General features: G+C 40.5%; 1 protein-coding gene across 1 annotated transcript in view; it reads right to left on the bottom strand.

Moving 5' to 3' along the window:
• The window catches only part of GLRB (glycine receptor beta), a 247734-nt gene that overhangs the window by 81366 nt on the left and 139145 nt on the right, over positions 1 to 27223 (bottom strand). The window contains exons 3-4 of the mRNA XM_082243467.1: positions 26004 to 26110; positions 12894 to 12961 (exon numbers count right to left, since the gene is read on the bottom strand). Coding sequence (XP_082099593.1) covers positions 12894 to 12961; positions 26004 to 26110 — 175 coding nt within the window. The remainder of the gene's footprint in view (positions 1 to 12893; positions 12962 to 26003; positions 26111 to 27223) is intronic.

Genomic DNA, 27223 nt, shown 5'->3' with positions numbered 1-27223 from the left:
ACAAAAAAAGTTCTTAAAAATTGTCATTTTTGATAAAAAAAGCCAATTATTGAAAAATAAAATTTAAAAAAAAAAGAGATTTTTTTGATTTTTACTTTGGATTTAGTATCTGGGGGGTCTAAAATGTGTGCATGTGAAGTTTCAGCTCTGTAGCATGTCCAGAACCATGAAAAAAAAAAAAGATAATTTTTCATTAGAACAGGGATGTGGGTCGGGACCCTCCTTTAACTTTAACACCTATATGATCTTTTTTTCTGGTTCTGGACATGCTACAGAGCTGAAACTTCACAGGTACGCCTTTTAGACCCCCAGACACAAAATCACACAAAAAAAGTTCTTAAAAATTGTCATTTTTGATAAAAAAGCCAATTATTGAAAAAATTAAAAAAAAAATAAGAGATTTTTTGATTTTTACTTTGGATTTCAGATCTGGGGGGTCTAAAAAGTGTACATGTGAAGTTTCAGCTCTGTAGCATGTCCAGAACCATAAAAAATAGATTGTTTGTATTAGAAAACTTTCTGACAGGGGGTTTGCTTCGCTGCTGTAACACCTTGCCGGTTTAATAGAAGGCATTTTTTTGGGATCTTTGCAGTCAGGAAAAACATCTGAACTTGTGTATAGTGGTACTGTGCACAAGTTCTGATATTTTGCCTGCCTCCAAAACCCCCCAAAAAATGCCAGCAAAAACACACCTGGGCATTTTTTTTTTTGACGCTAGCGTTTTTTTTGGCATTTTTTTTTGGGTTCTTTTGAGGCAGGCAAAACATCTGAACATGTGTATAGGGGGTATATATATAGACATATGTGTCTGAATATATACCCCTAGACATATATAGGTGTGATAGTAGCAGAAATATATTACTGTAAATGATTTCATTAGCGCAAGCATTTATTTCTGCTACTATCACACCTATATATGTCTAGGGGTATATATTCAGACATATATGTCTATATATACCCCTTATACACATGTTCAGATGTCATGTCTGACATCAAACATGTCCTCAAAAAAGCACTGGCAGTGGCAGCCCCTGCAGCATAAAAAATGCTTAGCTGATGAGAAGCCATTTGGGTGTGATGAAGCTATTCAGAGAAAAGATCATTTCTCTATAGCGGTCACCCTGCTATGGAAGGGTTTTGTCACCCTGCCATAGCAGTCACTGCCAGTTAACCCTACACTACGGTCCCCTTACACTTAACACTTTCCCTACAGAAACTGAATTTTTGAAGCTAACTAAAGTGTAAAGGAGCACTCTAACTACACTAGATATCCCTTTCCTCACACTAAAAATAGCTAAATGACAATTTTAAAGTAAAATTCACAGAACAGCATTCCACTCTCTTCCATGTCCAGTATAACAATGCTAGGAATATGGCGGGGGCGATCTTATATACTGGGGGGCGTATTCACTAATGATTGGTCTAGGGACCCCCTAGTCACTCCAATCACATTCCTAGCATTCTCCTGCCCCCTCAATTGGCTTTTGCTAATGGTTCTGGTCCAATCATGGGCTTTTAATGCCCATTTCCTGAAGCATTGCATTTTGGGTTGCCAAATTCCGAACTTTTTGGGCAAAAAGTTCTAAATTCGGCCGAACCTCGAACACCCAATGTTCGGCCCGGACTTCTTTCTCCGAGTTGACTAGGGTTGGCTTGATACGTGCTTACCAGTTCTTCACTCCCCGGGCTTTTCAAACCTTCCCAGCCTTGCGTGAGGCCCACAACCTCCCTCCTGGCGAATTGTTTCGCTACTTGCAACTGAAACACTTCTTTAGCCAGAACGCACCGGCGAGCGATAGCTCCCATGCGTTCTCTACCTTTGAATGGGCTTGCAAAACAGACCCGCACAGGCGGGGGCTCATTTCTGATCTCTATGCCCAACTCCTATCGGTTCAAGAGACCACCTCCCCGGCATATGCTTCCAAATGGGAAAGGGACCTACACCTCTCCTTGGAAGACTCTGACTGGATCCAAATTTGGCAAGCCACTAAATCGGCTTCCCCAAATATTGTAGCCTTGGAGACAAATTACAAAGTCCTTACCAGATGGTACTTGGTCCCAGCCAGAGTCTCCAAGTATGTGCCACAATACTCACCTCGTTGCTTTCGTGGTTGCGAGTCTCTAGGTACCAATGCACACATTTGGTGGGAATGCCCCACGGTCCGTACCTTTTGGTCCGAAGTGTATCGGGTTTTATCTACAATCTTCCACACACCCCTTACACCTGATCCTGCTTCTGCGCTCCTGAACCGCAAGCCACCTGACCTCACACGTCGCCAGTTTAAACTTTTCCTGTATGTCACCACGGCTGCCAAACAGACCATAGCGAAGGCCTGGAAAACTTCCTCCCTATGTCTCCTGACCATGAAAAATAGAGTCACTCAAGCTATGATCCATGCTAAAACTGAAGCTATCCTGCTGGATAAACTTATACCTTACGAAAATATCTGGAAACCATGGATTGACAACTGTCTTCCGATAGGCTTTGATGAATCCCTTGTACTAGCTGAACCACATCAGTGGCCCGGGACTCCCTCCGGGCACCCTTCCTCCCCCACATAACCCCCCCCACTGATTTGCCCTTCCTTTCCCCCCCCCTATCCTTCTTGCCCCTCTTACTCCCTTCTTTTTCTCCCCCCCCCTTATTGCCTCGAGTTGGCCGCTACCTAATTTGTTTCCCTATTGTGGCTGGACCACTAACTTTTGCTGCACTACGGCCTCCCTTTTTGCCCTACCCCCAGCCGCCCCTGTGCACTGTGTTTATCCTTTGTACCTGTATACCGGGCGCCCAGCTTGCCCCTTTCCTATTCCTTAACCTGATTGTTATGCTACTACTTGCTGTTCATACTGTCATTTTGACGTGTATTCATCTGTTATGCACCACTGTTACCTATTGGTATTGTTTTGTACTACATTCCTTCTGCCTTAATAAAAAAACGCTTGCACAGGAAAAAAAAAAACACTTTTTAATACTTCTCTAATTCAGACTGACTTTATCAAGAATCATGCAAATTCCCTTTTACGGTCATCAACCAATGTAAAACGAATCATTAAAAAGAAAATAAATATGAGAACAAACCAATACATTCAGTACCTGAAATAAACGTAATCTTTCACTGGGTAATGGCACTGTAAAATCATATTCATGACTCAGAATTTGTAATGAGCTGATAATTTCTTCTAATTGCTCTTTTAAATTTCATAAATGAGCCACAAGTGACATGTATCTCATTAAAGAGCATATGAGATTCTACAATGCGGCTTTATAAGGAAGCTGCTACTTGTATGGATGGAGTTAATCATGTTAATCCACAGGGATTGAAAGCTGGCGAACCCAAGCAACAGAAAGCAACAGAAAGCAACAACAGGATGTTAAATATAGAACAATAAAAAAAAAGTCAGATAAAGTGCCAAATAGCTGACAGCAAATAAGGGCTGAGCTGTATGATGTATCTTTATTCCCCTGGAAAATGAGTTAAAAGTTGATAGCTCTAGTAAGGGGTGCTGAGTGATCCTTGCTGTAGCTCTCAGCCAAGAAAAAGGAAATATTAAGTATAAAGAATGTGCGGTTAAGAGTATAACCCAATCGGACCAAGGGGGGGATCAAGATCAAAAGGTCTCCTTGTGAGTACTTGCTTTATGCCACTGCCACTGTTTTGATTGGCCAAAAAATGTGAACTTGTGTATTGAGTTAATATCGTGTTCCAAATACTCTATTAGAGGTCTAGAAATACCTGACATCAGTCAAAAGCAGTTTTTATAGCCCTTGAAGGTAAACTAAATCACTTACACATTGTTCAGCTTACGTTATGCAGGCAGACTAGCCACAATGCAAGTCAGGAATAAAAAAAATTTATGATATATCACCACCCAAATTCCGTTGCCATCACAGTTAATTAGTTAGTCAGTAAAACTTGGCTTAGACTTCCAAACTTCATTTTCATGTGAGATCGGCTTCTATAGTTAAAAAATAAAACAAGTGTCCAGTGTACCAGAACCTTGATTACTAGTAACACACTAATAACAGATCATTTGGTATTGTGTTGTAAGTGACATGTAAGTGATGTAACTCATAACAGAGATCAAATATGAAATTTAAGATGTCATATCCTGAAAATAAAAAGATGCACCTCAGAGTCTAAACTAAAGACAACATCTAAAAATACTAGTACTAAATAGTGCTAGAGTGGCACTACATTTAATGTAAAGTTTGAATGATAACAGCAACCAATACTATATGCTAACTGTAATGTTCAAATGTGTGTTTATCTTGTATAATGTTTAGACAGACACCGTCTTTGAAGATGGCTTGTATACCCTCATATTCTGTACAGCCAAGTTGCTGATAGACAAGGTACAGTGGTTTGCCCTGGGTGAAATGGGTGAAAGAGGTAGGTACTTGTATTTAGATCAAATGGAGCCTGGTGCACCTCCATGTAAAGCTGTCTATACAATCTACAAATTTGCCAAGAAGTATGTTATGTGAAGGCCTACCTGTCTGAAATAAATAAATGGATTGGTTTGGTAGTTTTTTGCATTACATTATTTGTTCCATAGTCATAGATTGTCGACAGGACCCCCCACACCATTTTTTTCTTTGTTTACATTCTGCTGTCAGCTGGGAATCCATGGCTGACAGAAGTAATGAGTCACTGGTTGTCAGGCTTCCCAACAGGGTCCTAACAACCAACACAAAACAAGGGCAAAAATAAACCAAAAACACATGTACATGCATTTTTGGTGTATTTTAATGGCATTCTATGGCGCCAAGATCAGGTAGCAACCATCTTTTCCAAAAATGTGCCGTGCTGTATTGATGTGAACAGGCAACAGAGAATAATGTGATTTCCATTATCATATGATTCCGTGTGACACAAGTCTCATTGGCAATCACACTAGTGATCACACAACTTTTTATGTGTTGGTCCTGTTTTAGGTATTTGATTGCTCTATTGTTGCCTCTATGATGGCATTAAAGTTGCCCATTTTTAAAAGAGGTTCCTCTGTCATCTTCAGGGCCAGGAGCGTCACTTTATAAAAAAAAAATCGAAATCCAGAGGGGGATACTTATTTATTCGCCAGGATGTTAGGTATTTCCCAGCTATCAATAATTTTAATATAATATGGGGGCCCAGAAGGTATATTTAAGAGACATAGTCTCTGTCTGTAGTGACTTGGCAAGAAATACAGAGACTCCACATGAGTTGTATGGGGGGTGTGGAATATTTTTACTATCCAAGAAATTTTAAGAACCAGAATTTTAGAGCCTCAGATTATGTCTCAGGTCGCTTACCTTCAGCAGGTTAGGATCATCAGGAAAGCCTGGTAGAAGCTCAGACATGGTAAGGGAGGCATCATCCTGTGTTCCTGCAGCATCTATATGTTGTGACGCTGCAGTCTTTCTGCCAGGGTAGGAGTGTCGCAGTCCCGACCTGGGCAAGACCACATGTCATCTGCCCACTCTTGTTCATAGTGGAATCAAGCAAGCTTTTTTGGCTACCGAGGGTGTCACATTAGAATGATTTTTACCAGGGAGCTTTGGTAGGTGGTTGTCTGGAGCATGAGGTTGATGTACAGCTGGTTGTAGGCAAGAAAACAGCACCAGATGAAGGGTTGGTCATAGAGGCAGCAGATCTACAGATCTAACATGCTTCCAGGTCTGCCATCAGGCCAGCTCTCTGCATGACCAGGAAGACTGGGAGATGATGGAAGTGGCAGCGATGAGCGGGGAAGAGGTTTGCAATTTAAGTGTACATATTTGCGCTTTATGGCAAAAGCCCTGGGGCTGCAATTTTTTTAATGTGGTTTAGTTCTGTTTTAAGACCTTTGTTTTAAAACTAAGAAAAAAGATTTGGCGATACAGTATATACACTTTAATGGCCACTGAAACCCTGGCAGTCCTTAGTAGTCCATAAAGCAAAGTGAAACTAAATCAGGGAGATTCACAGACAAGGGTTCCTGGTCAATGAAGAAAAGATTCCTTGCATTGTCTGTTCTTAGGCATGGCCTCTACTTTTAAAAATTGGACAGGTTCACTTTAAGGACTATAATGTGTTATTTTATTAGCTGTCCGGGATCTGCAAACTCAGTATTTGTTTGAAATATGTATATTTAGTATAAACTACAGTTATTCCTGAAATAGAATTCAAATGTATAACCCCTCCCTAACATGTTGACATTCATACACATATTAAGTTGGCCAGCATCACTTTAATTTGGTATAAGTAAGATTTATTAAATGTCTGCACTGACTGTTCTTTGACCTTACTTTATAGAAAATTTTGTTTCAATACATTTGGAAAATAAATGTAACTACTGGCAGCAAAGGCATTTTATAATATATTTATATACATATTTTTATCTTATAAACCTGGGGTTGTTATGATGTTTTACCTGAAATGCTACCTATGCAAAGAAGATGTATATCTCATAAGCTAGATGCTCTTCCATCATTAAGTTTGAACACAGTAATTACAAACCTGGCTTTTCTCCATCGCAGTTAAGCAAGCTTGTTGACCAACCAGCCCCAGCTGTGATTGGATGAAAAAGGAGAAGCAGCACAATGAGAGGTTACCCCTCAGCTCTCATCTCCTGTAAGAAAAACGCCTAGGTATTTATTTTAAAGTGTTTTGGCACAAGACTCACATAGAAATCACTCAGGATCCAAACAGGATTTTTTTAATTGAATTCAACTAGAAAAAAAATATGTAAATCTTGGGTGAAAGTAGTGTAAATATTGTGTGACATTTATAAATAGACCTCCTAGTTTGAGATTGCAATACTGTGCAATTCAGTAGAGCCTGGCTTACAGTATTGCCACATTCTGTCCCGGTTTTCTGCTCGAAAGGGGGTTATTATAATTGCTGCTATAAAGACGAACTGATGGACTATGTAAAATACATTTAAAGTAGAGCTCTAGAAAAACAGCTAAATACAACACTGAAATATGCAGTATACTGCATAAGTTTACTGCTATATTTACCAAATATTTTTTAATTTTGGTCAGCTCTTCTTGCGATTAACACACCTCTGCTAGTTAGAAACTTCACTCCACTTCTTCCTGAATTACTATATTGCCATTAGTGTTTGATGGTGCTACTATAGGATGAGGTGCAAGGAACTGTTGGCACTCAGGATAGTAGGGATGCCAGCGTAAGAAAAACTCATCCAGTAAGCAATTAACATATAAGCATGAAACCACCGCTCACCCTAGCCGATCCTAGTGTGAATGCGTTCATGTGAAGCCTCAGTCAATGCCACTCCTCGGGCCATGCCCCCTGACATGTTTCACCCCACCCCTGGCATGGGGGCATGGCCAGAGGAGAAGCACATTCACACTAGGATCGGCTATGGTGAGCGTCGGTTTCATGTTTATATATAAATATCTACTAGTTCAGCTCCCTGCTCGCTTGACACAGATGACAATGCTTATTTACCGAAGTTTTTTGGGACAGAGGGGTGCAGAGGAAAATGTATTGCTGAATCAGGAATTTAAGTTTAAAGTGGACTTAGCATCAGATATAGATTATGTGCATGTTACTGAAAAAGGAACTCTACCCCCTCTGGGGTTAATGCTAGTAAATAACCCCTTATCACCTGGTATGGTGATTTGAGCCCACTCACCCACCCATGTAATCCATTTCTACCCCGCTGTAATCCTCCGAAGACTGCCACACTCCTATGCTGCAATCTTCTTTGTGTTGTTATCAGGAGGCTGGTTGTCTCTTCCAGGTTCTAGCAGCCAATATCCTGATAATGTTCACTGTGCATGCGCAGTTAGTCCTACTCAGATCTATAGCCTCCTGGGATCCACTAGGTGGGTATCCCAGGAATTGGAGGGAAAGCCATTCTGTCCTAGGCCAGGAAGGCAGAAGCTCAGGCTGTGCTCCACAGAAAAAAAGCATCTCACTTAAAAAAAAAAAAAAAAATGCTGCTGCTAAGGCAAAAAGGGGGATAGAAACAGTATATTTAAACAAAATATAACATAAGATGTAAAGTGTTTGTTACCCCAACACTTCATATTCCCAATATGTGCCTGCTGTTCCATGTACTTGTATGAGAAAGTCTCCTGTTCTCTTTGTATTGCTTCCTTTGTGTGAAATCCCTGGTGTTCCTCTCAGCTGAGAACAAAGGTAATGTAATCACTTATAAAATGGAAGAAAAAACAAAACAAAACAAGAGACGCTATTAGAACAGCTTTGTTTCTTGCTATCTTGTCAAGAAGACAAATTATGGGCAGAAGTAGAAAGGGAAATCATCCCTGGGCACGACCTCCTTGCTCTTCTAATGCCAGCAAAGATACACCACCGCCCTACAACTCCAGACTATCCAACAATCAAGGCCTCTCTGCTAGCCTGGTCTACAATATCTAAACTAGAGGGTATTCTCGGCAATCCAAAAAGATTAAACAGACCACTAAGGGCGTTTGAATATTTGATACCACACTTTTAAGCTAAAAAATGGGCAGTAAGAGGAATGAACTTTAATCTAGAAGATGTAAAGGAGATTGACACAATTTAAATATCCCGTATCAACCAAGTTAAACATTTTATAGCCTCTAATCCCATCCAATGTATTGTAGTACCCCAAATACTAAATCATTGGCATGCATAGACCATTGGTATAAATCCCAGAAAATCCTACACAGGTGGTACATGACTCCAATGAGACTCCATAAATTCTACCCTAAAGTCTCCCCCCTATGGTGGAGGATCTGCAAACAGAAGGGTAATTTACTCCATATCCTCTGGGGATGCAATAAAAATCCAGGTTTTCTGGAAAGAAATCTCTCTACTAATCTCTAAGTTTGAATACCTTAAGACAGCACCAATCCCATCAAAAACCTAGTCCTGTAACCTCCCGCTCATAAAAATTCTATAGTAAAGAGTCGATAATGAATTTCTAATTGGACTAAACCTCTAATCCATATGTGGAATACATAAATTTATATATAAAAAACTATATAAGATGCCTAGTGCTTCTGCTTCACTAGTGGTATATGGTATATGGTCCTAACCCCTACCCACAAGTGCATAAGCATATATATCCGTGACAATTCTAACACAATTCATATAAATCCCACTATATATTTCATATGTGCTTATACAAAAATAATAATTCAAACTATCAAAGTGAATACTCGATGAGTGTGACAGTTAATCCTGTCACACCTGAGCTGGCTCTTCTGAGTATAGGGGTAGAAAACTTCCCTCTTAAGGTTTAAACAGTAATTATGCACATTTTATTCACTGCCTGTGTTACCATAGTAAGAGACACTAAGCATAGAAGGAGTGATGAATAAAATTAAAGCGGAGTTCCACCCTATTTTTTCACTTTGCAGTTTCCAATAGAAGAAAATATCCTGAAAAAGAATTAGATAGTTATAATTTTTTTTTTTTCACTTACCTGATTTTTTCTTAAAATGATTTTACCTTCCTTCCACTTCCTCCCTCTGCGGCCGCGGCCCACAACATTACTTCTACCTTTGCATTGACTCCTGGGAGATGAGCGTTATCAATCCTAGGAGTCAATGCGCCTGCACCGGTGTCCCTCGTCACTTCCGGTGCGGGCGCGTCATTCTTTACCAATGGCTTAGAACAGCTTCTGGGCATGCGTAGAACCCGCTGCGGGATGACTCGCCTGCACCGGAAGTGACGAGCAGGGCATTCTGGGACACGGACATCCAGGAAGAGGACACAAAGAGGGACGCTCCCACTTCAGCTGCCCACACCGGAGATGGCATCGCTGAACAAGACATTTTCAAGGTAAGCATTTCATCCTGCAGGTAAGCTAAACAGGGGATAGGTCAGAGGCTACCGTTGCTTAAATGCACTAGCCCTGACTGTCCTAGGGGTATTTTTTGTTTAAATTTTTTTTTAAAGGGTGGAACTCCGCTTTAATTCACAATGTTTGTTTGAAAAACTACTAGCTTACAAAGACCATAGGGCTGATATTTACCATATGTAGCACCCTACAGGTAGGTGCTAGGTAAATGCATATTGGCCTTATCTGCCTAACAGCAGGGCTGTAATTTATTTTGGCAGGGTGTCATGGTTTCCAAATGTGCCCACTGAGAGGGAAGACTCCCCACTGGCTCCTGTGAGAGGCTTCTCATAGGACAGTGGAGGAAGCCCAATCAGGGGGCACATCCAGGCTGTATCTACTCCAGAAGGCAGAATAGGCTGCAAAGGATTCTGGGAGTGGGTATAAGTTTGGGGGAAGTGCGTGGCACGGTGTCTTTGGCAGGAGAAGAGTCCCAGGAGGGAGAGTATGGCTGTTTCTCTCCTCCTGTATGAGGAAGCGGATAGTTCAAAGTGTCGCCTGAATATCCAGAGAGTGCTGAGTGAACTGAGGGGATCCGGTGTGCCGAGAATCTGAAGAAAGCGAGAGGGGTCCAGTCTCAGGGAAGCCTACACAGGTCGTGAGTACTGAGGATTGCCCCTGGGGGTCTGCCTAGTGTCAGAGGGGACCACTCCGGAGGAGATTCTGGGATCCAGTCATCAGCTAGCTGTAAAAGGGGTGCCTAGGTTGAGGACCCTGAAGTTACAGAGGGGGTACATAGTCAGTGGACCATGAAGAGTTCAAGTTCAAGGGGGTACCTGTAGTTGGGCCCTGGATTGTACAGAGTGTGTCAGTTGCCAGCACAATTGTACAGAGTTCTACTTCATTCTACCTCAAGCTGGCCAAAGCAGGGGACAGTATTCTGTGACTTACACAGCTAAACAGTGTCAGGAGTTCTAAAAGTATTCAATCCTGTATCTTCTGGACTAAAGGTTCGAGGATCCAGCACTTCTGTGCTCAACAAGTTATTCTCAGTGTTCGTGAGCGTTGGCTGGTGCCAACGGGCATTTTTCAAGGATAAAGTCCTAATTGTATATAGTTAAGCCTCAAGGAGTATCTCACTCATTCCCTTCTCCCATCCCCTAAATACAATAAAAACCACAAACAAAGATGCCGGAGTTGTCGCTGCTTCAGTTGTCGCACCCAGGGACACAGCTCACATGGGCTGGGGAAAGTACCGGTACTAATGGCAGACCCACATCAGGGCACAGGCCTGGAAAATTTGCTACACATACAAAATGGGACATATGGAGGGATTATTCAAAGTCCTTGTTACAAACTTGAAATATGAGAGCTTTGGAACTAGAGCGATGCATTTCATTTTATTGTTATATCTTTACTGAATTTGTTCTTGTGGGACTTTACTCAATATTTTGACTAATAATCACTAGCATAGGATAGTACTCAACAGTCCATAAGGGAGAGAAGAATTGGAGCCCAGTCACAGTGTGTGCCCATATCGGGTGATGGACTCCACTTAATCCTAACAGAAGATCTAGCTCCCATACACACCCACTCCATTCAATAACATGGGTCATGAGCTTATTCTTCATAGTATTAATGTTATCTTGACTTGCTATTGATGTCTTGAGCTGTATGTTTCTGTAAATTATATACGTTACAGTGTATGTACACGGACAACGGTTGTTGTATATTTTCTCTTTCTTTTTCTCAAATCTCAAATTTCTAAAAATATAAAGTTGAAAAAATAGAGCAAAAAAGGTATTTATAATGTTTTTTTATATCTATACAAAAAATGTTTTGCCTTTTATTTCTATTTTAAACTGTTTTACAAGGTGATCGTTTACAATCACTTTAAGTTTCTTAATGAGCCATGCTCTGTAAGATCAATGGGACAGCTTCCTGGACACTTTCTGCTTCTAAAGCAGTGTTGCTTTATTCGAAAACATTCCTCTTTAGAGATCAGCCCATGTCATTTTCCCTATACAAATACCAAGGCAACTATGAACTTCAATTACATCTCTGAAAAGAGGGCATCGTAATGGTCACAACAAAAGTGTCCTTTGATTAATAATATCTTATTCTTCTGCACAGACCTCTGCCCTAGTTTTCTGCAGTAGAGAGATCATCATGCACAGATAAATACATTTCCCTGAGCTGTATCCTTGCACATAAATGTTAGAGACAGCGACTTCACAAGCATGAAAAAGGATGTTGCACTGCATCACTGTCAGCACATTGACAAATGCAACGCTCAAAGCCATGGCCCCATTTTGTCAACAAGTCAGAAAGGGCTATTGGACAGCAATGCTGAATCATATAGTTACAACACGTCCTTTCATTTATTGAGTGAGGTGGTTGTTATTGCGGCCCATATTGCGGTGCGGGGAAGGAGAAAACATCCAGATCATTATAAAGTTGCGGAGGACAAGGTGTTATCCTGTACATCACTGAGCATGCTTTTTATTATTTTCTTCAATCTGTGTACCAGCCAGGCTTGCTCATGACCATTATAACCACATTTGTGATGGGAATTTCTTTTAAAGAGCACCTACTGAATATTAGCCATGCTTGAGGATGATGTACCTTCATCCAGTATAACCGGAGTTCCAGACACTTGAATGGAAGCTATAATGTACAAAGCAGAAATTAAGCCGGCAACTTGATAACTCCTTGGTATTATCCTTTATTTGGCTACATCATACACACAGGATCAGTGCTGACATGTTTCGGCCATTACAGCCTTACTCATAACTATGAGTAGGGCTGTAATGGCCAAAACATGTCGGCATTGATCCTGTGTGTATGATGTAGCCAAATAAAGGATAATACCAAGGGGTTATTGAGTTCCCAGCTTAATTTCAGCTTTGGACGTTTGAACATGGGAGTGAGGATCCCCCAGCCTGACCGCCGAATCTCAGCAAGTATTTTACATTTGCGCGGTTGAGCTTGGGTGTTTTCTGCTCATAGAATCTATAATGTAGTCATGATGCATATCCAGATTGTGTTATTAAGAGAAGAATAAGAATACCAAAGAAGATAACAAATATTTTTAGATTGTGATTTACAGCAATAAAAGCCATATGCTTACCATGGTTGTTTCCTGGATCGATCCAAAGCTGTTAATAAATATGTTGACTACAACATCAACTGGAATATCTGAAAACAAATACAAGAAATGTGAAAAGAAAAATAATTGTTTATTTATTCATTACAGGTACTTATATAAGCTGTCAATTTACTCAACACTTTACATATATATCTGCCCTCAGGGAGCTTACAATCTAAGGTTACATTTAAGACCTCTTCACATCAGCCCACACACATAATGCACCATTTAATACACACACACTGGTGGTGCTATGTGATATAAAAAAAACTTCTTAATTTACAGTGCATTGAAAAAGTATTCACACCCCTTGAAATTTTCCACATTTTGTCATGTTACAACCAAAAACCGAAATGTATTTTATTGGGATTTTGTGTGATAGAGCAACACAAAGTGGCGCATAATTGTTAAGTGAAAGGAAAATGATAAATGGTTTTCAACACTTTTTACAAATAAATATCTGAAAAGTGTGGCGTCCATTTGTATTCAGCCCTTTTTACTCTGATACCCCTAACTAAAATCTTGCGGCACCAATTGCCTTCAGAAGTCACCTAATTAGTCACCTGTGTGTAATTTAATCTCAGTATAAATCCAGCTGTTCTGTGAAGCCCTCAGAGGTTTGTTAGAGAATCTTAGTGAACAAACAGCATCATGAAGGCCAAGGAACACACCAGAGAAGTCAGGAATAAAGTTGTGGGGAAGTTTAAAGCAGGGTTAAATTTTAAAAAAATATCCCAAATTTTGAACATTTCATGGAGCACTTTTCAATTCATTATCTGAAAATTGAAAGAGTATGGCACAACGTCAAACCTACCAAGACATGGCCATCCACTCCAAACTGACAGGCCAGGTAAGGAGAGCATTAATCAGAGAAGCAGCCAAGAGGCCCATTGTAACTCTGGAGGAGCTGCAAAAAGCTGTCCCCTCCGTGAAACATAGTGGTGGCAGCACCATGTTGTGGAGATGCTTTTCTTCAGCAGGGACAGGGAAGTTGGATAGAGCCAATAACAGGGCAATATTAGATGAAAACCTGGTAGAGTCTGCATAAGACTTCAGACTAGGGTGGAGATTCACCTCCCAGCAGGGCAACGACCCTAAACATACAGCCAGAGCTACAATGGAATGTTTTAGATCAAAGCATATTCATATGTTAGAATGGCCAGTCAAAGTCCAGACCGAAATCCAAATGAGAATCTGTGGCAAGACTTGAAAATTGCTGTTCAAAGAAGCTCTCCATCCAATCTGACAGAGCTTGAGCTGTTTTGCAAAGACGAATGGGCAAAAATGTCACTCTCTAGATGTGCAAAGCTTGTAGAAACATACCCAAAAAGACTTATGGCTGTAATTGCAGCGAAAGGTGGTTCTACAAAGTATTGAATCAGGGGGGCTGAATACAAATGCACGCCACACTTTTCAGACTTATTATTAATATAATTATTGATTTGTAAAAAATGTTGAAAACCATTCATCATTTTCCTTCCACTTCACAATTATGTGCCACTTTGTGTTGGTCTATCACATACAGTAAAATCCAAACATTTATGTTTTTAGTTGTAACATGACAAAATGTGGCAAATTTCAAGTGGTATGAATACTTTTTCAAGGCACTGTAACTTGTTGCAATGCTCTGTGAGGATTGACATGTGGCAACATACTTTGCTCACACCACCTCACATAGGGCACATAGAGAACAATTATTTTCTATGCGTCCTTGCAGTGAGTCTACATTGTTTAATGCAGCTCAATGCACCAGGTGTATACAACTACTTACAGTATAAACCGCAGAATACTTCATCAGCGACTATACATTGTCCTCATACCATATTACAATATGGTGTCCTTTTATGAAACCGAGATGAGCAGTGATCCTGCTGATCGCAGCTCATTTCCGATCATTCTCAGTTTATGAAACAGAAATGATTGGGGGAGAACATGTTCTTCGCTGATCATCTCTTCACATGGGAATCTGTCGTTGCCTGACACAGAAACAGCCAGGTTATGAAGCTGCGATCTCAGCACTTCACTGGCGATCTGTGCCAGAATTCACACTCCCGGATTCACCAGCCTGGAGCTTGTGAAGCGGGGAGTGAAGACCAAATCGGGGGAGAACTGAGGGGGAAGAAGGAAGATTATTGACATCCTTCTTCCTCATTCAGACCCCCCAACACAGTAATCATGTCCCCCTGCCATATTTATGTATGTATATGCATGTATATATATACACATACATGTAGATATATATTTAATGTGTGTGTATATATATATATATATATATATATATATATATATATATATATATAAAAAATGTATGCGTGTGTGTATTCAGTGTGTATATATATATATATATATATATATATATATATATTTTTTTTTTTTATGTAAGGGGACTATTATTTATTAACATTAGTGGGGATCGTGTATTTAGCAGTGATAATCTATCACTGCTTATTAAAAGAGCACCAGTGATTTTCATAGTACGGTAATCTCGCTTTGTCTCACGAGATTACAGGCGCCCCATTCACTTGTATAGAGATCTCGGCCCTTCGCCGAGTAAACACTTCTCCTCTGATCACCCTGGGAGAACTGAAGTTCTCCGCTTCATAAAAAGGGTGCCAGAGGAGATAATTTTCCGCGGAGAACTGCAGAGAAGCGAACAGAGAAAAAAATTCACCCTTTCATAAACGTACACCTATGTGAGACTATTGGAGGGAATTAGAAAGAGACAGAGTGCGACCAGCTAAATTATACAAGTCCAGTTTCTCCTTTATTGCTCCTGTAGATTTCCAATTTATTATTTAGTTAATTTTTTCCCTTTGCAGTGAGCTATTCTGTATCAATAAAGCTGAATGGCCACACAGTGGAGCATCAGTGGAGATAAATGGCACATCACCCCAAACATTCTGATATGATGAAGGCAGGGACTGCACCATTTAGGGGTACCCCTAGGAAGAGATAATGATTGATTTTAATGTTAAAGTACTTATTGTCAGCCAAGAAGATATTCCAACCAAGGACATTTTGAGGTGACTTCTCCTATCTTCCCCTCTTACCAGAGAGAAGGCATTAAAGTGTAACTCTACTTTTGTTGATTAAAAAAAAAAAAAAAAACATTCCCCTCTGGGTGATCTATTTACATTGCAGGGATTTTTACAAACTCTGTTCCAGATTCCTACCTTTTGTTATTCTGAAGCAATCCCTGTCTGTATCCATGTGGGAAAGTGAGTCTAATGGGAGTGGATTCATAAATATCAATGAGCTGTGCACCTGAAGGGATCTAATGAGGAAAGCTGCTGGGCCTGCATCCCTTTAGCTGTGAATTCCTATTAGGAATATCTCACCAAAAATTAATTTTGTTGCAGGGGATGACTGAAATCTGATTTGTATCTTAGTGCAGCCTTCTGGGAAAATCAGTGAGCCAATCACACAAGCAGGAAATGATGTTTCTGGTGGGCGTCTGTACACATTATGTGTGTACAAAACAGCTCCAGGTAGCCATATTGCATTGCATTTTCAGAAAATTACAGCAGATTGAAAAGGAAAGGTCATTTTCAATAACATTCAACTACAATATGATTTGTGTCGCAATTGTATACGCTATAATATTTTAATTTTTATTTGCTATTTTTTTCTCCTACGAAAGTGAAGTTACCCTTTAACTGCTCATACATTGGTTCAGAGCTTTGCAAGAGTCACAAAGGAAAAACAATTCTTCAGAGTGCTATGTATAATCAGTGTTTCCCCAGCTGCCAGTAAGTGCTTATTACAAGATAATAGCTACACATTCAGCCATGATCGTGATGCTGGTTATCCTGATACTGATTTTTTTTACCTGGCAATTGGCTGTTTTGTAATAGTGATCACTTTTACAACATTCGTCCATCTCCTCTGTGATGAATGAAGAGACGATTTGGTCTCTTCCAGGCTTTAAAGCTGTAATTCCCGATCCATGCTTGGTTTGTTGCTTTGGAGGGGAGAGGAGACATCAGGGGTCTAATAGACCCCTGATGTCTCCATAAAGAGGACCTGTCCCCGCCCAAAGCTATCACAAGGGGACTTGTTACAAATAAAATAAAGGTTTGTTTTTATTTAAAGAAATGACACATGTTTACATTGGTCTGCCCAGTGTGGGACAAAGTAAATGTAGTACTTTGTCCCATGTTGCTAGGTGCTTACTAAATCTGTTTATAAAGTTCAACCTGTCCCCCTTCCTGCACACCAAAACAGCTTGGAAGGAGACCGATCCATCATAATTGCAGTTTGTCTTGGCTCACACACACTTTGCTAATACAAGCTGCAGCACAAGGTATGCATTAAGACAGGGGACTGACACTCTTCTATTTCGCCTTGCATTCCTTTTGTGTTAGTAAAAAGCTCTGAATTGAGACAAGCTGCGGTTACAATGGATCTATTTCCTTCCAAGCTGTTGTTGGATTTGTCGTAAGGGGAGAGGGTTTGGTTGGACTTTTTTTTTTTTTGGACTAGATTTAGGAAAAACCAAACAACATGGGACAATGTACTATAGGTACTTTGTCCCATAAGGGCCAACCAATGAAAAAAATGTGTAATGATAGTTCCTCTTTAATATATATATATTTTTTTTTTCACAAGGAGCTGCAAAAACTAAAGCTATCCATTAGCAATCCAATTTTACAATTTTCTTAGATTTACAAGTACTATGTGACATAATCGAGGGGTTGCTCAGTGCTCACAGGTTTGGTATTTTTTCTGTTTCTGATCCTAGATTGTGAATTAGCTTATCTTCCATGGCTTCATGAATGGCATGGCTGAAAATATAAGAGTTTGGCATTAAATGTGAATTTTACTTTTATAATAGCACAGGATGGATCCCAGCTTGACTAAAAAGGCATTTTCAGCATAATGTCAGTTTGTTGCTAATAAAGCGGTCATCACTGGGGATTTCATTTAATGCTATAGGATTGCAGATATACAGTGTCTCACAAAAGTGAGTACACCCCTCACATTTTTGTAAATATTTTATTATATCTTTTCATGTGACAACATTGAAGAAATGACACTTTTCTACAATGTAAAGTAGTGAGTGTATTGCTTGTATAACAGTGTAAATTTGCTGTCCCCTCAAAATAACTCAACACACGGCCATTAATGTCTAAAACGCTGGCAACAAAAGTGAGTACACCTCTAAGTGAACATGTCCAAATTGGGCCCAATTAATTATTTTCCCTCCCAGGTGTCATGTGAATTGTTAGGGTTACAAGGCCTCAGGTGTGAATGGGTAGCAGGTGTGTTAAATTTGGTGTTATCGCTTTCACTCTCTCATACTGGTCACTGAAAGTTCAACATGGCACCTCATGGCAAAGAACTCTCTGAGGATCTGAAAAAAAAAGAATTGTTGCTCTATATAAAGATGAACTAGGCTATAAGAAGATTGCCAAGACCCTAAAACTGAGCTGCAGCACGGTGGCCAAGACCATACAGAAGTTTAACAGGACAGGTTCCACTCAGAACAGGCCTCGCCATGGTCGACCAATGAGGTTGAGTGCACGTGCTCAGCGTCATATCCAGAGTTTGCCTTTGGGAAATAGACTTATGAGTGCTACCAGCATTGCTGCAGAGGTTGTAGGGGTGGGGGGTCAGTCTGTCAGTACTCATACCATACACCGTATACTGCATCAAATTGGTCTGCATGACTGTCGTCCCAAAAGGAAGCCTCTTCTAAAGATGATGCACAAGAAAGCCCGCAAACAGTCTGCTGAAGACAAGCAGACCAAGGACATGGAATACTGAAACCATATGAGACCAAGATAAAACGTATTGGTTCTAATGGTGTCAAGCGTGTGTCATGGCAACCAGGTGAGGAGTACAAAGACAAGTGTGTCTTGCCTTCAGTCAAGCATGTTGGTGGAAGTGTCATGGTCTGGGGCTGCATGAGTGCTGCCAGAACTGGGGATCTACAGTTCATTGAGGGAACCATGAATGCCAACATGTACTGTGACATAGTGAAGCAGAGCATGATCCCCTCCCTTCGGACACTGGGCCGAAGGGCAGTATGCCAACATGATAATGACCCCAAACACACCTATAAGATGACCACTGCCTTGCTAAAGAAGCTGAGGGTAAAGGTGATGGACTGGCAAAGCAAGTCTCCAGACCTAAAACCCTATTGAGCATCTGAGGGGCATCCTCAAATGTAAAGTGGAGAAGCGCAAGGTCTCTAGCATCCACCAGCTCCGTGATGTCATCACGGAGCAGTGGAAGAGGACTCCAGTGGCAGCCTGCGAAGCTCTGGTGAACTCCATGCCCAAGAGGATTAAGGCAGTGCTGGAAAATAATGGTGGCCACAGGCCGCCACACAAAATATTGACACTTTGGGCCCAATTTGGACATTTTCACTTAAGGGTGTACTCACTTTTGTTGCCAGCGGTTTAGACATTAATGGCTGTGTGATAAATTATTTTGAGGGGACAACAAATATACATTGTTATACAAGCTGTACACTGACTACTTTACATTGTAGTAAAGTGTAATTTCTTCAGTGTTGTCACATGAAAAGGTATAATAAAATATTTACAAAAATGTGAGAGGTGTACTCACTTTTGTGAGATACTGTAAGTATTTCAGCCCTCCCTTAGTTGTAGTCAGTGATTTTAAGTGCTTCTTAATTTAAACTGATATTCTGCTTTTTACCTTAGAATGTATTTCTTGAAATCCCTGGTAGACAGCAGGTGGTTATTACTTGCTCATAAACAGTTCAGCCTCTCTAGATGACATAAATGACCTTTCCCATTAAAACAAAAATACAGAGGAAATTGTGGGAAATTGGTCCCTTTGTGGGAAATTGGTTCCTTTGCAACATTTTTTTTTTTTGATAAATGGTTAGAAGGTTATCTTAATGGATACAGTAGCATGTATGGTTGGTTAGCAGCTAATTCTTAATCTTCTGCTCCATTTTTCACGTGTTACAAATGCTTTACCCTAATCACAGTATGAGGCAGCTAAGAGAGAAAGAAGTATGTGGTAAATTATACAGAGCAGGAGTCTGCCAGTGTTCTTGATGTTGCTGCGTGGGCTGCAATTCCACTGACAGTGTTCTAGTACAGAAGTGGTTGCCATGGCAACCAGCTTTAGCACTACAGTAAAATAAATACATTTTAAAATCATACACTTCTCTGTATTTGCTCTGTTCCTTTATGTAGCCCTACAGTTCCTCCCGCCTCACGCATCTCTCTGATTTGCTTTGAATTCTTGAAAACTGTCTAGAGATTTTAAAATTTGTAGGCAAGCAAAGATGCTTCAATAGTCAATACTTGTAGAAAAAAGAAAATTAAAAAATGTTTAAATAAGATAGATTTACATACATTGAAGGCCCTCAACTGAAAAGACATACATTGCAGAGAGGCAACTGTGATTTGTATCCCTCATGCACGCTTGATGTTTAGCATACTGCACGAACGCTTGCTAGTGCTTGGTGCACTGTCCATTCAATGCAATGCTTCTTTTCAGCACACAGCACCAAAACATAGTAGTGCGAGCTGACGACATACCAAGCTAGGCTAATTGCCTTGCCTTGGAATTGCAATGGGCAAAGTTCAACAGCAGAACAAAATGGAAATGGTGTGAAAAAAAATGTGGATTTGGACCTAACATTTTTGCTTCCATGCAACCATTGCAAAACTAAGGGCTTGTAATACCCTTTTTTTATACAGAGCACCCCCAAAAATCTAATTTCCTGCTTGCGTAATTGGCTTATTTCTTTTCCCAGAAATGTACACAGAGTTAAGTACATTTTCAAGCATCCATAGCACTGCTCTTAAGTTAGCTTTTCGTCTTTAGTGATATTTTTGACCAAGGGGGTTGCACATTACACAACGGTGTTTAGATGTCATTTTTCTCTTTTGTAACAATGGTTCGGTGTGACTACAAAAGGCAGGTGATCCCATTGAGAATTCTCTTGAAAGGCTCATTTATACTTGCAGTAGCCTGCTGAAGAGCGATTCAGAGGATTTTAACAGCCAGTGAGGTGTTGCATTGCACACAGTTGTGAGGCAGCAATAGTGCTGCACCATTCAATTGAAAACGAATAAACTTGCAAACTAGGCCTTAGAAAGTTAGGGCTCTTTCACACAGGCAGAAGGTAAGAATGGGTGGCTGAGTCGCAGTTTTACCAACCCCAGGTGCCCACTCTAATGCTAACAATACAGTCTGACAAGACTACACACATGCCGAGGCCATCCAATTTTTAAATTGGACTGCAGCGTTTGACAGGTGGCATGTCCTGTCTAATACACTCATTGAGATCCATAGGGCTTCACCACTACTGTAAGTTAAACACTTGGCTATTGAGCAATTTAAAAAAAAAAAGTAAATAAAAAAAACAAAACAGGCATCAGGAGGCGGCAGTAGCACCTCCTGAACATCTGTCAGCTGCTATACTGTCCTCTGGAAATTGATTACACTGCGGATTGCTTTTCAGCATGTGGGAAGCATACAGCCAAAGTGAAAGAAGCCTTAGTGAAATAGCAAGCCTAAGAATCAGCACAATACAGGTGGTTAAGAATCTATAGTAAAGGAGGGTTTTTAGATTACTGTATTTTCTGGCGTATAAGACTACTTTTGAACCTCAAAAAATCCCCCAAAAATGGGGGGTCGTCTTATACGCCGAGTATAATATCTCCAAGGTAACCTAAGTATAAGTATTACCGGTAGATGTAATCTCTCAAGACGCTGGCTGCGTGGAAATCCTGTACCGGTATACCGTATGTACCGTAGCTTCGGCTACATGCAGTGTACCGCGCTGAGCCAATCAGGGAGATCGATGTATTCTATTATTGAATGCAAAGCCTGCTCGGAATGGCGGAGTAACATCAGCCCACCTCTCTGACTCTGCCAATCTGAGCAGGCTTTGCATTCAATAATAAAATACATCGCTCACTGTGATTGGCTCAGCGCGGTATACTGTATGTAGCCGAAGCTACAGTACATACGGTATACCGGTACAGGATTCCCACACAGCCAGCGTCTTGAGATTACATCTACTGGTAATACTTATACTTAGGTTACCTTGGAGATATTATGAGAGATTACATGTATTACTGTACTTGGGGTACCTTGGAGATCTATGAGAAATCTGATGTTTTTCAATGGTGTTGCCTTGCTTCGGAAGGGGGGTAGTCTTATACGGCGAGTATAGCCCAAAACCTATGTTTTAACTTGAAAATTAGGGGGGTCGCCTTTTACGCCCAGTCGTCTTATATGCCGGAAAATACGGTAATTAAAGTGGCTCTAAAATCTAAAGGTTTTTTACCTTAAAGAAGACCTACAGCCAAAGCTCATTTGGCTGTTCTTCTTCTGTAGAATACTGGAGTGCAGTTAGTTCTGCACTCCTGTGACCCGTTTGCAGCAGGCAGCGGGCTAAAGCTGACGTCACAGAGTCAGTCCAGGCTCAGGAAAGATCATAACCATATGGTCAGGATCCACCCACATTCCCGGACCAGCTCCTGGCTCAGCCACTCAGCGAGTTGCTGAGAGCCTAAACCAGCTGCTCCCACCCCCTCCACAGCCCAGTGCTCCAGTAAGCATGGGGGCGGTAGAGCAGAGAGCTGGTGAGTAACAATCACCAATCAGCATTGTTTGATTGCTCAGTTTTAGGTGTCAGAGCCAGTGGGGGACACATGCTGCATCCAGTTAGGCAAGTATGATTTTAAAAAATCCATTCCCATACTTGCGTAACATGCGTTAAGGTAAAAAAAAAAAAAACTTCCACTGTTTTCCCCCCCACCCCCCTCTATAACACTTACCTGACTCCTGTATCGATCTAGTGCCCGGATGTAGGTCTTCTCTTCCTGGTCTCAAGGGCTGCTGAAAACAGTGGGAGCCACTGGCCCCTGTTGCTGTCAGTCAAAGCCAGTGAGAGACTGGACACATACAGCCCAGTTTGCTATGTGGGCAGACACAGAAGAGGAGGAGCTAGGATCACTGGCTGGGGACCCAAGAAGAGAAGGTTCAGGGTGGCTCTGTGCATTACCATTGCACAGAACAGGTAAGTATAAACCTGTTTATTATTTTACATAAAAAAAAAAAATAGACTTTACAATCACTTTGAGGATAGCAAGAAGACATACACGTAAATGTGTCCCAGCCTGAACCCAAGCCACGCAGATATTGTTTTTGATCCTAGAATGTACAGCAATAACTTTCAGGTTGTCAGAACACAGATATGTGGTAAATTAAAAGAAAGAACATTAAATCCCTGTTAATTCCTTTCACCTGTACATCATTAAATTGTTTCATCTAATAGCAGCAAACACAATTAGATTGCATCTGTACACCTGCAGCGCATTCCGTAAGCCTAGAGCTCTACAAAAATGACAGCTATCACAGCTTGCTTTTATCAGGTCAGTAACCATTTACTACAGAGCATCTGTCACCTCAAACTTTTTAATATATTACAAAATGCAATTAAAACTTCACTCGTGCAATGTGCTCTGTTTTCGGTGGCAAGTGTGTTTAGGGAAATGGTCGTTTGTTTACTACCTACCAATATGTCAATAAGTCAGTTGGCCAAAACTGACTCTTGCCGGTAGGCCTCTTGGGTTAACACACCATTTGGACAAGTAGCAGGTTCCTTCCTTCACTAACATTCACAGGAGTTCTCTGTCCTTCTTTAAGTCCAACTCCAGACAGATTTTTTTTTCTTTGGTTTAAATAAATAATACAAATAATTTAAATATTCCCTAAGAAACTGTAGCTACCAAGAAAGACACAGATAACAACCAAAATTTGACACAGGTAAAATTTCCCTATTGTCCTAATATAATTATTTTTTTGTTGCAGTCCGTGTGCTCTTTGGAAATATTTTTCATCACGACCTATACCTGTGACTGCATGTCACTAGAATGAAAATTGAGGGGAAAACCTACCGAGTAGAGATCCAGAGAGCAATAAATCTACCTGACAAAGGTTTCAATTCTTCCCCACTCTATACAAATAATAAAAATAAACCTTTTAGGCTTTAAGCTAATGTGAAAAGTCAGAGCTAATCCAGCCTGTCTTGTGCTGGTCGATCAATATCTAAAATAAAGTAGAGGCTGGCAGAACTCCATATAAAAATATAAAGGTGAGACTTTCATTAAAATATACATTTTAGATAGAGAAAAATCTTGTAACACAGAAAACATTAACCAATGTGTGTGAGGTGTTGTTGCTGCAATCAGACTTCTGACTTAACTTTAATCTTCATATCTAATGCTTGACTCATATGCTTGATTTGGGTACTTGACTTTGAAGCCTGTCTTAAACAATTAACTCCCACAGCTCTTGACTCCAATACTGACACTTTTATCTGACTTTGAACCCTGACCATAGCACTTGACTCTTTATACCTTAAAGTAGAACTATAGGCAAAACTTTTTTTTTGTCATTTTGGATAGAGTAAAGGAAGGTTATAACCCCTTTCAGTATTTTTTCCGCCATCTGTGTCCCATTTTAGAGATTTCCCTTCACTTCCTATCCCATAGCCAAATAGTAAGTGAGAGGTAATCCCTGAAAATTAAGGGAATTCATTGGGGACCCCAAGGTCACCAGAATTAGTGTCGCCATTGGAAGATTTCCCCTCTATTACTTTTCTGGGGATATATCAAAATTTGGGATTTTCTTTACTTTCACTTTCAATATTAGGAGTATTAGTTTAACCTGGACATTATACATGGTTAGTTTCCTCTTGTTCAGCCAGCGAGAGATGGATGGTGGAATACACCCCCCCGGACATTGTTTTCTGACCACACTGTCAGAATATGCTGAGCAGTTTCTGCAAGTAGTGATAGCTGCTGATTGATGGAAATTGTTCTAATATGTCCCTTCAACAGAGGTTGCAAAGGGCCCGCATTCAGTTGAATGGGTTGTGTCTAGTGGGCGGTACCGCAGGAATACTTTTTGCCACGCTGAGGATATGTACACAAGGTTGGTCGCTGGCTGGTTGGTAAGTTGTGACTGGAAATCTCTTCGTTTTTTTGATCTGAGGAGATGTACACATCTGTCTGCTGCCTTTGCAGCTAAAGAGGGTGAAGTTTGGTGGGGGAGCTAAAACTGCTGCTCAACTGCATGGTTTTACTGAGCCCCAACTGCTAGAGTAAATGAGGTCTAAGGCTGTGGTCTGTGTGGATGAGAATCTATTAGACCTCGTGCACACTGGATACTTTGGCCATCTCTCCTAGACTCCTTTCCTCCTGGCAGAGGTGTTTTAGCAGAAAAAGCACTTGACACTTGTAAATGCGTGCAATGCATGTGATGGCTGCAGACAGGAAGGCAAGGCAGCCCATTACCAATTTGTACAGACCCTTTGAGGAGAAGAGAAAAAGTGGATGAGAGGATTTGGATTGAAGTTCGTTCCCTCCCCTCCCCTCGAGATTTCTATATGCTCCATACCTTTGGATGACTGGTAGGCAGCCTCTACAGAGCACTTTATGGTGTTGCGTGCTATCCACTCACACGACTGATGGTGACGGGATTGCATTTGGACTTTTTAATGCATGTAGGTGTGTCAAGCATTTGGGAGTTAATTAGCTTCACTGGCCAGAATAATAATTGATTCTGAGTATTGAAATATTTAACACTCAATCGCTTAACGCGCTTGGCATTAAAACGCGTTTAGCCAAAACGCTGCTGCTCCTGGACTCACTAGCAGAGGGTTTTTTTTCTGCCTCTAAATGCCCCTGCTTCACAACTTCTCTAAACACCTAGGTGTGCATGGACACATAGGCTAACATACATGGGTGTTTTAAAGGCAGAAAAAATAAGCCAGATGCCCCTAGGATCTCAGGGGGACGGACATAATTTTGGGAGATGGATCAGGATAATCACCGATGGCTGAATGATTTTTTTAGAAGACCTGAGAAAGACAATGAAGGAATAGCAAAGTTTGGATGACGAATGTCTGAGATGTAGCATAACTGAGTTTTGAAGGCATAGTGATCAAGGTATGGAGGAGAAGTGAGGAGAATATCATGATGTGTTCTTAAATGCTGCAATATTATACAAATTGAATTGTAATAAAAATGCATTTAGGAAACTTTGAATAAATGTACAGCATAAATATATATATATATAGCAACTAACTTTTAAAATTTGGTCTGATCCTTGGGTCATAAGAGACCAAAAGTCTGTTCAATATGTTGCTAGTAGAGTTAGCAGGAACTCTTGCAAGATCTTCTGCAGACAGTTGGCTGCAAAATAAAAAATAATCATTAAAATTATGGTTCATATAAAATACGTATCTACCATGTAAAATTCATACAATATATAGTTACAATATGCCATGTGAAGATAATTAAAAGTATTTCTGAAACAAAAATGTATAAAGCGAGATTTATGAAATCTAATGCTTTAGTAGAGACCATCTGGATCTTATAAGCATAGAGATTTTTTTCTTTTTAAATTTACTAGGTTCATTTATAAAGGTTAGTGCAATGGAATGTGAAGGTGTTGCCCATAGCAAAGAATAGGATACCAGATGCTATTTTCTACTGCTGGTTCTCAAGAAGAAAGCAAAAAGGCAGAGTTGTTTGCTACAATTTAAGTTTACAGGTTTATGGGGTGCCCTGTAATGCATTCAGATTGTGCCCCTGTCTCCACCTGTCCTCTAAATTTATGGGTAGTTTTAGTTGCAAGGCTTCTATTTGGTTTAACGAATCCTAACCATGGCACTACTTGCCTGGAGTTTGTATGTTCTCCCTGTGCCTGCGTGGGTTTCATCTGAGTTGTCTGGTTTCCTCCCACACTGAAAAGACATGCTGGTAGAAAAATTGGATCCTGTAAAAATTGGCCCAAGTATGTGTATGAATGTGCATTAGGAACCTTAGATTGTAAGCTCCTTGAGAACAGGGACTGATGTGAATGTACAATAAACAGTATATGTAAAGCACTGCGTTAATTGACAGTGCTATATAAGTATCTGTATTAAATAAATAAATTGACACTAACAGAATTATGTAAAAAAAAATTAAACAGTGTAATATAATGTCAATGTGGCGGAACTGCACTATCTAGGTTGTTAAGGGCATGTTCAGTTTGCAGTTTGCTGTGCCCTGGATAAATGCACTGCATGGGTACATAGAAAACAATTGGTTTCTACGTGCCCCATTCCCACAAAAATGCTGGTGTGATGTGCATTGCGATTCAAAGAAATGCACCATTTCTGCGTGCTTCTGCATTGTACTGCATGGCACCGCATGTCAGAACACAGCAATGCAATGCCCCATGCTGCTGTGTAGTAACATGAATGATGTGTCACTTTCAATAAAATTAACAAATCAAGCAGTCAAATAGGCTGAAAGGGG

The sequence above is a fragment of the Pelophylax lessonae genome, assembly GCF_965119305.1.
Source record: "Pelophylax lessonae genome assembly, chromosome: 1".
Classification (NCBI taxonomy): Eukaryota; Metazoa; Chordata; class Amphibia; order Anura; family Ranidae; genus Pelophylax; species Pelophylax lessonae.
The sequence above is the reverse complement of the archived record's forward strand: the minus strand, read 5'-3'. Positions and strand labels throughout refer to the sequence as shown.